The 12534-nt window shown below is 41.0% G+C and overlaps 1 protein-coding gene across 1 annotated transcript in view; it reads left to right on the top strand.

Annotated features, from left to right (window-relative positions):
- Window positions 1–12534, top strand: part of SLC18A2 (solute carrier family 18 (vesicular monoamine transporter), member 2) — a 28625-nt gene that overhangs the window by 4077 nt on the left and 12014 nt on the right. Inside the window, exons 3-8 of the mRNA XM_009702849.1 lie at window positions 5896–5954; window positions 7901–7984; window positions 10804–10896; window positions 11315–11404; window positions 11513–11556; window positions 11632–11692. Of these exons, the coding sequence (XP_009701151.1) occupies window positions 5896–5954; window positions 7901–7984; window positions 10804–10896; window positions 11315–11404; window positions 11513–11556; window positions 11632–11692 (431 nt within the window). The remainder of the gene's footprint in view (window positions 1–5895; window positions 5955–7900; window positions 7985–10803; window positions 10897–11314; window positions 11405–11512; window positions 11557–11631; window positions 11693–12534) is intronic.

The raw sequence follows: 12534 nt of genomic DNA, 5'->3' as shown, positions 1-12534 counted from the left end.
CTCCCCCCGAGCCGGCTGCCGGGACATGCGTGATGCATCCTTATGTTGGGCAACAGGGTAGGAGATATTCTTGTAGCATCTCCCTTTGCTGTTAGGAACAGGGTTGGCAACACACCAGCGTGAATATTAGTGCTATGAGCTGAGATTTCCTCCTGGAAACATCCTACAGGTTTTCACACGGGGTTGAGCGTGTGGCTGTCATCACAGGGGCAGGTCTGCAAGCTCAAATGTCCAATAAGTGCGAGGAGAAAAAGCAAGGGGCACATCATCCCGGTGTCCTGTGCGACAAACTCTTCTCTCATATGGCAGAAATGAGTGCCTTAGTGGCAAAGTGGCACTAAATTAGATTTAAGGATTACTGGTTTTCTTTCATATGTTATTTGTATCTTGGTAGCAGCATCTGCCTTTCTTCTGAGAAATGTTTAGAGGGAAATATCAGCTAACACACTTATCAGTTAACTGTAGAAGTCATTGGCAAAAAGCAGCCCTGAAGTTGAAATTTCTTAATAACAATGTATATGATCAGTTAAAAAGCAGTCTGAAAATTGCGATTATTATAAATGAAACAGAAAATATCTGAGTTATCATTACAAAGACTCTTCCTTACCACTGATAAGCTGTTTAGTGATAATTGTTATTGCCGTTATTACTTTTGCAAAATTTCAGCAAAATATCACAGCTTAAGGAGAATTGGTTGCTTAGTTCAAGATTAGTGTGCACAGTTCGTTAAGATGCCCAGTAAGTTTCTTGTTCAAACAGGTAGCACACTGTGTTCCTGGTTTTTGTTTTTCAATCAAATATAGTTGTTCAAGAGTAGTTTAGATTTTTAATCGAGTATGGAGCTACTGGTTTTCAGTAGACACTGGCTTCGAGTGCTTGAGTTTGTACAGGATGCAACAGGATGTTTGATTCCTATGAGTCTGTGCCAATAACTACTTTATTTAAGGTTTTCTGGAAGTTTTGTAGGCTGTTTTTCCTTTTCTCTGTAACTACTGGAGGTGTAGATTTTCAAAATAAATTTCAAAATTGGTCTCATCCAAGAAGTAAGTTTGGCTAAAAATATTTCCTATTTAAAGCCCAGCTCTTTCTGTGCAGTACCAAACAAAACACACACCTGGCTTAGCGAACTGGTTTGCGATTCATGAAACAACTGGATTTACCCTTGATCTAACAAAGTCCTAGCAAAGGAAACGCTAGGTGATGGCTTTGCCATAGGATGTCAACAACACCCTTCCCACTGTGGCACGATTTCAGGGCAGAGCTGATAAGATTTTGTGGCTTAGATGCACATTATGTTTTTCCTTGTGAAATTGGTAAGAAATTATACAAATAGCACAGCACTTGCTGTGTTGTGAAATTGGTAAGAAATTATACAAATAGTACAGCGCTTGGTGTGGGAAACTTTGTGAGGAGCATGCACTGGCAAGGGGAGATTGAAGTCTTTGTCTAATCCTTTTCAGTGAAGAGTGGGCAAAAGACTGCTGTGCCATCTGTAACTAACTGATTTGCTCCATAATTTTTTTCAAACTCTTTCCAAGCTCTGTGAATGAGCTGTAAGCCCAACTGCGGTAGCCCCACAATCCACCAGAGCCAATGAATGCCTCTCCTGCCATGTCTCCCCCTCTCTTTTTTTATCAGTCTGAAAAAATAAATAGTTTTAACCTTATGCTTATCCATATTGGCCTCAAAAAATCATTAGAAAATGAACAGATATTTTCATCAACATTTTTACACCAGCCTGACTACAGCTTTAAACTTCTTTGCATGAGAGAGTGGCTAGGACCGTGATATGTTCATGACCAAAGTACGCGCAAAGAATGAAGCAGAGAAATAAATAGCATTTGTAACTACTTAGTTATGGTTCAGTTCCTTTGTAAGCTTTCCTTTCAGGTTTTGGCAGGTGAATGAAATGACAGCTTCCGCAGGTTAGACAAAGCCCCTCTGCCTACCTTGTGCTACAGCACGGAACACGGAGGTGGAGGGTGTACAGACCACACTCCCTGTCCCTACTGACCCTGAACCCACGTTCTTCCTTACCTTCACACACTTTCAGCGGTTCATTACCTCAAGGAAAATATTCTTTCTGCCATATGACCTCCCCGGTCTTCACTGGCCATGAAGAAGATAGCCAGACTGCCACCCAGGACAGACTCAACAAGGGGTGCTCATAGTGGTACCTGTGTAGCTGTATAACAACAAGGTTGAAATCAGTGAATTTGCAGCACTGTAATGGATGGATAATTAGGCTTTAATCATGCCCAGCTGCTAATCTGGTCAGTGTAACCTTTATTTTACTGCTGCACAGGACCCATCCATCACTTGGTTGTCTTATTGTAGGGTAACCTTGTTAATGGGTATAATCCACTTCCATAAAGTCCTGCAGTCTAGGGCCAGCGTGGGACTGAAATGGAGTAATTTAGGTGTCCTCCATCAGTGGCAGGCTTTCCTCTCCCTCCTTCAACTAATGACTCCGGCTTTTTCAGAGGTCAGAAATACTTGTAGGAAGTACTTTTAGCCGCAGGTAGCCTTGGTGAAACATGCTGGGCTCTGCTTCAGATTCTCTTGGAGGGTTTTGAAAGGAGTGCCCAAGAAAGTTACATGCTTGAGTGTGGTAACAAGAAAAAAGGAGAAGACAGGCTGTAATATTCTTTTGTGTTGCACACATGCAGAGGAACAAAATGTAGAGATAACTGTGATGGAATATGCCATGTCATGGCCAAGAAGTAGAAACTGCATATTCACAGGTTTCACATGGCAAGACCATGAATGGCCCAGGACCAAGACACAGAATCACTGAATATTTGGCTGTTACAGGTAGTGCCTCTCCTTTTTGTGATTATTTATGTTATATAGTGTAATTGTTCAGCAAAAACTAGCAGTCTGTGCTTTCTAATGTGTTGGACAGATCAGGGAATGCAGCTGCAGATTGGAAATTTATGGTAGCACAAGTGCCAACTAATTAGTGCTGCTATTGCAGGAGGAGGCAGGGTTTGCTAAGATTATGCAGGAAAGGACAATCTGCATATCTAACTAAATGTCAGCTGGATGTGGCTAAGACTGTCCCCTGAGCAAGAGCAACCACCACTTCTAGAGGATCAGCAGTCTCATGCAGGGGCAGCACACCAGAATCTTGTGTCTCCAAATTGTGGGTGAAGCTCCAGGCAATTTTTACCTTTTCAGAGGATTATAATGACTTGTTTAATTCAGCACAAACGCATATCATCTGCTGACATGTATACCTTTGCGTCATCTTGTATGATGGATCACTGGCAATGCAGACTTTGGTTGAAAGGACTAGCTGTGCCCACAGAGGGTCCGGTTCTGAAATAATTAATTTCTGTGTGGAGAAAAAGGTATGTGTTAGATCTCGATATGTGCGACGAAGCATCATGGTCTGCTAGGTAGCAAGAGCAGAACTGGGTTCTGCTTCAGTTCTGTCCTCATCACCCTCTGCTATGTATTGCTTCACACCTTGCTGTGACTCTGTTTGTCCAAGACAGAGGAGGAATAGTACCTGTGGCTGCAAAAATTAAAAACAATGCTTGAACAGTATTTCATTGAGCATTAAAAGTCACTTCCAAAATACTTGTTTTGTTACAGCTTTCAACCACCAGAAACTTTCCAAGTGTAGGAAGCCGACTAGAAGAAGTGAAATCTGTTTTAACTTGACAGAGGTGGATCCTTCAGTTAAGATTACAGAACTAGTATGATAGTCCTTCTCTTTGTTTAACTCATTCATGTTTATGGAAGATCTCACAGCTCATGTCTCTGATCTAGTGATGGAAACGTGAATGTGGGAGCCACTTTGGATGGATTTGTTTTCATGCAAATAACTGAATTTTATTTCAGAGTGCTCGTAGCAGAAGCAAATTGCTGTCTCATGGCCCCTGTGTCAAGTCTAAGAGCTGCTTGATTTCGCTGCTAAAATTAGACTTCTCCTCCTACAGTGTCCATCCTAGATACCTCTGGGATGGCCTTGACAGACACAACTCTACTTTACTTTGCAATGGAAGAAGACATAAGGACATTCAACTTTTGCTTTCATAATCCCAGAGAGAAAGATGGTGTTGCTCACCACCACAGGAGTCATAACTGAAAAGTTTTTTTAATCTCTATTTATAGGAAAGATTTCTTTAAATGAAAAGTTAAAAATCAAAGCAATTGTGGTCAAAGTTACTGTGGCCTGTTCTACCTGAGCTTACTGAAAAGGGAAGTGCCCACTTCAGCTCTGAGGCAGGCAAGAAGTTGGTAACAGGAGAGGATAATTTTTTATTTCCTCGTGTACATAGAAACATCAGTGGAGATTAGCATCCCATTGTATAGTACCTACTATACACACAGTAAGAGAAGAGACAGGCTTAGAAAAATCATCCACTTTAAATAAAGCAGACAAAAAAGGTAGTAGTATTCTCTTACAGACCAAGTATCAAGGTGCTGAGAGATTGAAATTACTATCATAAGGCCACATAGGAAGTCTGTGAGAGTGCCAGGGATTTAATTTGCTGTGGAGATACCAGTCTGGTTAAGTTCCACACAAGTAACTAGTCTCTACTGGATATTTCTAACGCCCACTTACAAACTTCAACTAGAAGAATATGCATGCTACGTTTTTGTCATATTTTTAATGTAGTGATGACATTTAAGGCATAATTATTCTTCATTAGAGATTTCTGTGGCATGTAGAAACGTTCATGCTAGATTTCTTACATTCGCAAAACTCAAACAAATGTTATAATGAGACACATAATGAATATTGAGCCCTGCACCTCAGAGAGTTTTCCATTATCCATGGTCTGCCCTTGTATTAGTTTACCTATGTCAGGATAAACCAATACTGCCAATATAAATGCCCAATACCGTCAAATTGGGCATTGGAAGTTGAAGTCAATCAGTACTCCTCTGAAAAGCATCATCCATTGTTAAAGAGTTTGCCCATTAAATAATAGAAATTAAATAAAATTAAAATTAAATAATACAAACTAAATAAATTGTTGAAGAATTTGGCCATTAAATAGTGCAAATACATTTCAGATGCAAAATCTTACAAAAAAAGAGTTGTGAATAAAGTGTGCTGAATAGAATATACAGACCATCTTCAGAGGTACCTGAGCAGTGTTTTTGATTCTGTGGTAGATTTTTAACAACATGAAAAATAGTATGTTGTGAATTTTGTTGTTGAAATTTCAATTTTAGCTACCAAAAATATATGTTTTCTTTCCAGACAGAAAAATCCTTTATTTCCTGGAAACCTGAAAATACTTACAGCAACCAGGGATTTCTGTAGGCTGTTTAGTGTCCTGATGAAGAAGCAGGCTGATGAAGAAAGCTTTGATCAGCTCCATTTTTACCCCTAAACCCATGGAAAGCAAAAATGTTATTCTCAGGCTCTTTGGGACTCTTCCAGTGCTCCTGGCTGAGGCAGAACTCCCGACAAAGCTGATGACAAATTTTCCAAGTAAAAGAGCTATTGGTTTGACGGTGTCTCATTACAGTCATTGTCTCATGAGGGTGGAAACAGATGAGCATTGAAACACTACTCGAATATTTCAAAGCTCAGCATGCTCAGACAAATCTTCCCTTCTCATATTCTTGGCACCCCCACAGAGGCCCAGAGGGGCTTTATTGGGAACAATTATGGTGGAACGAGAACAGGGCAATCAAATTCTAGTAAGAGAAGGATTTCTTCCAGGGATTTCAGATACAAAGTCCGCTGTGCCAGATGAAAAGGCATTTGTAACATGGACAAATTTGACCATGTGGTCCACAATAAATAGTCCAAAGCCTACAAGGAACTGCAGGTCGGGTTTTTGTGATGTGTGCACTCATGTGAGTAAGTCTAACTCAAAGTGTCAGTGAGACAATCCCAGAAATGTGAATGTTCATTTTGTTTTCCAGAATAGGCTACCAGATTCCACTGTTTGCTGGCTTCTGCATCATGTTTGTGTCAACAATCAGTAAGTGTCCGCATCTTATTTGGTCTGCAGATGCAACTTTTAAATAAATGATCTATAATAAGTATCCCTAGGAATTCGTGTTGATGTAAAAGGACTGATTTCCAAGGAAAATTTAAGGGCGGCTCCTCCATGTGGATGGCGGTGGTGATGAGATTTGACAAGTACGTTCTTATGAATGTGCTCGAAGGAACTCACAACCTTCCATCCCACCTCAGCGGATCTCTTCCTTAGCTGAGTCTTTCTCTCAGGTTCTTGTAATCTGAAGCGATGCTCAGACAGTTTTGAACAGATGATAGCCATGGGAGGGCTATCAGCCATGAGAAGGCTATCTTGCAGGGACCTGAACAACTAGCTATTGTAGGTGCTTATCAGAAAGGTCATGAGGCTGCAGTGGCTCATGAGTAGAATATGAGTCAATAGTATCAAAGCGTTGCTAAACATCGCTGTGGGATGTGCAAACAGGAGCATCGCCTGCAAATCAGCTGAGGTAACTTGTCTGCTCTAATGGCATTGATAAGGCTTCAGCTGCTGTTTTATGTTCAGCTTTGACATGGCACTTAAAAGATGTGGCCCAGATGGAAAGAGTACAGAGGAGAACATCAAGGATCATTAGAAGCCTGTGAAGAATGGTGAAAGAACCGTATTTGTTTCAGAAAGCGGATGTAAGATGTATTGGAGTCTATGACAAAAAGGAAGGGAACAAACAGTTTTCCATGTTCACTGTACGTAAGAGAAGGAATGACGAGCTTAAAACTGTATCATCAAGGGGATTGGAGTGCTGGAGAAGATTACCTGGTCTTAGAGTTACTGACAACTCTGCATTTCAGGAACATGTTAGACAAATTTTGGTTGGGATGGAGATAAGAATAGTGAGCCTAATTCATGGCAGAGGGGATTACTTTTGATCTGCTGACATCCTTCCTTTATTTTTCTTGATTTTTTTCTGTCCACATGGGTAGAGATTCTTGTAAAAGCTGATGAAAAGCCCAAGAGGCACAATGCCGCAGGGCAGGTGGGAGAAGTGCACGTGGATCTTGTGCTTAGTTAGTGCCTAACAGCTTCCCCCAGCCATAACCTGTCTGGCAAAATTCCTTAGGTGGCCAACAGATAGGAGCTGAAAAAAGTTTTTAAAAGTTCGCTAGATTTAATGACACTAACCATAACACAGGCTCTACAAGCAGAGCTGTGCTTGGGTTTCTGGGATGCTCCCACTTTCCAGTGCTGTGGATGGGGAATTTGGCCGGACTGATGAGTGCAGTGTCCAGGGGCTCTATCCCATAAGGCTGAGAGTGAAGCCTGGGGTTAAATCTCTCTGGGAGAGATAGAGAGGCACCTCCTCTGGTGCAATTTCTCTGGTCATCTCCTGTTGGGAGGATCAGGAACTTGCTACAGCCCTTGAAAGGTTGGAGCTGGCTTCCCTGCACCTTCAGCCAGCCATGCTGCACAGCATCTAGTGCGGAGCTGGCAACCCCACGGTAAAACCTCTCCCCATCTATTTACTTCTTGGAGGAAACATCAGTGTGAACGTGTGTGCAGGTGTGTGTGTGTGCTAAATCCTGCTTTCCCCAAATGCCCGGAGCTTCAGAGTGGGCAGCCTTCGGTGAAGCAGCATGGAAAGACAAGGCTGGAAAGAAAGGTCTTATTACTCCTTCTGTGTGCAGCTGAATCAGAGCAGGATGTAATCAAATCCTAAGTAATTAGTTAAAACTGCTGGTGGACTTGCATTCTGTGTTACCAGGAGGCTTAGACACCTGAGAGCAATTCAACACTGACACACCTAAATGCAATAAAAGAAAATAATGCAGTTAGCATTGAAAGTGGCACAAGTCACTGTAAACACTTGACTAAATTGTACGAAGTTTTTGTGATAGTTTCAAGAAATCTAACTTTTTAACCTAGTTAGAGTTAACCCAATTTTAAAAATTTATCTCTGTTTTTTTCCATAGTGTTTGCCTTCTCTGGAAGCTACACATTACTGTTTATTGCCAGGTCCCTTCAAGGAGTGGGTTCCTCTTGTTCTTCGGTGGCAGGTAAGAGAAGAGATGATAGAGTAAGATGCAGATCACTGATTCTGTCATTTTTAATTGTTTTCTGAATTCTATTTTGCCTGTAGTTTCAATAATTAATACAAAAAAATTAAATTAAATCAATCTCACATTTTTTCTGTCTTTTTCATATAAAGTAGCTCAAAAGCAAATGTCTTTTCAGACTTCCTTGGTATTTGGGTTGCAGTAAGGTAGAGCACTAAATGAACTGCACTCTCCCTGGGATTTCTGTATCTGTGTCTTCAACACTTTAAATTCATTTTTAGCCATTTTAAAGGTCATTGGGAACTTATGTTGGTACTTATTATAGTAGGGATAGCAGCTCTGTCTGTTACTGAAATTTCTGTTATAAAATGTTGCTTTGAAGGACTTACCATGCTGTCTGCCAGTTGTGACTCAGTTTACTTGTACCAGCTTTCCAATACAAGGTTATAATTTTTCAATGACTAGGTGAAATGGAGTATGGGATTTCAGCCTGAATTATTCAACCACTTCTGAGACTCAGATTGGAGAAAATATGTTTTGTTCACGTTAGAACATTTCACAGTCTTCTCTTGGAAAAATTTCCCACGATGGCAGCAGAAATATAAATTTGGCTTGGGAAGGGGGGTGAACACAGCGTTTTGTCAAGAATGCATCTTTTGGCTTCCTCAGGAAAATTCTCTGTTCCAAGTTGGACTGGCCTATGAGCAGGGTTCACGTACACTCCACAGAAACTTAACAAGGATTTGGCAGCTGGGTTCCTCCTAGGTTCCTTTTGCAGGGACTTTGTTCCAACCCACATCTGGGCAGCTGGGGAGATGCAACACCCCAGACCAAGCATTCAAACTGGGAGCAAGAAGCACCTTATGCTTAAGATGGGTTTGAAGCTGCGCAGCAAGTGCTAGTTAAACAGAGAGCTTTAAGCCTGGATGAGTAGTGGGAGAGGTGGGGATATGGCTAAGGGAGTAGGCAGGGCTTGGTATGAGGAGCCAGGGACAAGCAGGAGGGGTAGACAAGAAAATCTATCTTGCACCAGTTAAGGTTACAACTCCTTGCACCAATTAAGGTTACAAGTCAAGCTTTCCAAAGGGAAGACATGCCAGAATCAAAATTATTGTTCAGTTTTATCTCAGGCTGTGTGCACCTCGAGGTACGGCTCTTTGATGAGTACATTACTCTTTTTCACAGACAACCTGCAAAACAGAGCAGAAAAAGCCAAGAGACCATCTAGTCCACCCCCTTCCTAAAGGCAGGATCAGCTTTGTATCTGTCATTGCTCATGCGTACTTGACAGGCATGTTCTCAGAAGCCTCTAGAAATGCCCTCAGCATCTAGCTTTGTGCTTAAGTACCTTCACTGTCAGAAAGTGTTTTGTTTTTTTTTCTCATGTCTCATCTGAAGCCTCCTTACTGTCATGTAAGCTTATTTCTGCTTACCATACTTGAGAGAATTTGAAGAACAGTTTCTTTTCTTTATCTTTGTAGCTCTTTTTCATATTGCAGGACTATTATCACATCTCACATCGGTTTCCTCCTCTTGAGTTTTTTTAAAATTGAAAGTCCTGCAGTTGTTCCTCACAGATATTTTTCTAATCCTTTGGTCATCCTCATTGCTCTTCTCTGGATAGTCTCCGGCCACCCCCACCTTTCTTCCTGTGCTGCACCAGAACCAGACCCAGCACCCAGAAGAAGCTCTGACTCCTTACAAGGGCCAACAGCAGTGAGAGTTATTTCACATATCTCACAGACAAAGGAAGATTTCTGTTGTATTGTTGCCAATTAGTCATTTACCCTCCCCTCCCCCTGCATTTATGCAGATAATCATTCCTACCTAAGTATAAAACTTTGTTTTATCTTCTTTGTATTGCCTCCTATTTTTTTCCAGGATATTTCCCCAAATTCATTGTGAATTCTGATATTGTTCTCTAACTTGCTCTTCAGCTGTTCATGCAAACAATTTGGTGCCATGCACAATTTTCAATGAGCATGTTAATCCACACGGGACCTCTGCTCTTTTGATGCACGTGATGGATGGTATTCACTTCCTGATCGATCATGAAATAGTTTGTTTTCTTTTTCTGCGTAGCTGTGGACCTTATTTAGTGAGTCCTACTTAAACCTTGATTTAAAAATGGAATTATTAATTTCTATGAGAACTCTTCTGCAGCATTTACGTCTACAGTGTCCGAGTGCCTCACAAAACCACAAATGAATTAGGCTTCATGTTTCCTGTTGTGAAATGAAGGTTCATCATCAAATGCAGAAGTGAGGCACATGAAGATAAAGGTCAAAAGAATCCTTTAATTTTGGATGCTGAACTTGAAATGCTCATTTTCAAAGTAAGCAGCTCTGCATAATACCTTGTGCCCAGAGCACAGCTAGCAGTGACCACAGTTACAGCTGTGGGTGGACACCAGACCTTTGTGTCAAATGCCCAGAGTATAAATAACAGAGAGTGGATGCTTGCCAAAAGCTTTGTTCCTGCTAGTTGAAAAGCATCATCTGAAAGCTCTGTGACAAAGACAGAAACAAAGAATCCAGCAAATCAGGGCATCATTAAATTACCTGAGTAACACTGTACAATAAAACATGGTCTTGGAGACCATTTACATTGCCAAAGCCCCTTTTGCTTCAAAGTGAATTCTGTGGGGGGAAGAATATACATATTTATATTTTTTTTTTAAATATAAATACAGATAGCTGCTGTCATCTCTGTATAATGTTTAGTAGGGTTTGCAAATGATGACCATAAACTGTAGCATACAGATGCTTAATTTTCTAGTTTTGCATTGTGCTTTATTATTTTTTTTTTTTTCATTTTAGGGATGGGCATGCTCGCCAGTGTATATACAGATGATGAAGAGAGAGGCAATGCAATGGGAATTGCACTAGGAGGCCTTGCTATGGGAGTATTAGGTCAGTGAGTTGGAGGCTCTGCTGGCAAGAGAAACTACCCCCCAGCCTTCCCAAAGCCTGTACTTGTGATCTACAAAAGCAGCAAAAGAGTCTCATCAAGTGTAATGTCATCATGCCATCTCCAGATTAAATTCATCATGCATGTTAAGAATAGCTTTTCCCACAGCAGCACATTTCTTGGGTGGATATACATGTTAGCAATAATCTCTGAGGTGTTTGGGTTTTGTTTACACGGAAGAGTATTTTGGGGAGGGACGAATATGGTTAGTGTCACGATCAATGAGCTTTGTGGGGATTTTTAAACTGAGCTTTTTGGTCACTGAGTGCCAGTAGCAGGATGCCCAAAGGCTTGCAGAGGATGTTTGTTCAGAGTCAGAGACGTGGCTTCACAACCATGTCCCTTCTTTCTCCTTGGCAGTGGGCCCACCTTTTGGGAGCATCATGTATGAGTTTGTGGGGAAGAGTTCTCCGTTCCTGGTGCTGGCAGCGCTGGCCCTGTTAGATGGAGGTCAGTAAATACGAAGAGTCAATATCACCATGTAGCACGCCCCTTTCATATTACTACCATCTAACCCCCTTCTTGAAGAAGTGTTACAGTATTGATTTCTTTTTGCAGCTGTTCAATTATTTGTTCTGCAGCCATCCAGAGCACAAGCAGAAGTAAGTATTAAAGTAAAACACCCTAGGCAATGGATGACATTTTGCCTTTTCTAATCCCAAGCTTTTGTTTCATAGAGTCAGAAGGGGACACCATTACTGACACTTTTGAAGGACCCCTATATCATTATTGCAGCAGGTACCAGATCCTTTTTTTTCTTTTAATTTCAACCAACCATTGGTGTTATACCTGGCGTGCTGGAATGTCTCAGGCTGAGCTGGTTTAACAATATTGTCATTTACTGGTTTAATTTACTCAAAGAACCTGCTGGTAGTACAGGATGAATATAACCAGTAGAAATACAATAGGCAGAAAGTATCGTTTGTCTAATGAGTCTGTCTCAAGGGCATTTTGCCTTTTTGCATTGCGTCTTGTTGAATGTTTATTCTGAAGTCCGTAATTAAGCCTGACCCTTTTTAATATTGATAAAATACCTGGAAACAGACAATTATTTTCACAGTTTTGTCTTTAGTCCTAACCCACTTGTCGAACAAAGCAATTCCTTCAGGCATTTCTTGGATTCTCTGTTTCTTGGTGACCTTAGGGAATTATCATAACCTTAAGTCTGTGACTAGACGCTTGGTCAAGCTGTGACTAAAGTTATACAAACACTTTTGCTTGAGAAACTCTTGGAGCATTAAATGACCTTTCCATAGAATAAAAGTATTTGAGATAAAAGAGTATCGAAGACAGTACCTGTCATAAGAGATCAGATCAATCATTCATCTAATTCGATACCTTGTCTCTTACAGTGGTTAAAGCAAGGTGAGGTTCATCTAACATTATTCTCCAGATATCTACTTCGTATGCAACCCCAGCCAAGGTCTAATCCATAACAAAACATGACAAAGGGACTGATTTTTAAGGGGTACTTTGCCTGACTAAGACTCATCTACTCCTGCCAAGCTTAGTCTTAGCTAAGGAAGATAGGTACCAAGGACCATGGATCCCACATGTCTAATTTGACCATGTCCCATGTC

This window comes from Cariama cristata, unplaced genomic scaffold (genome assembly GCF_000690535.1).
Source record: "Cariama cristata isolate BGI_N322 unplaced genomic scaffold, ASM69053v1 scaffold5556, whole genome shotgun sequence".
Lineage (NCBI taxonomy): Eukaryota > Metazoa > Chordata > Aves > Cariamiformes > Cariamidae > Cariama > Cariama cristata.
The sequence above is the reverse complement of the archived record's forward strand: the minus strand, read 5'-3'. Positions and strand labels throughout refer to the sequence as shown.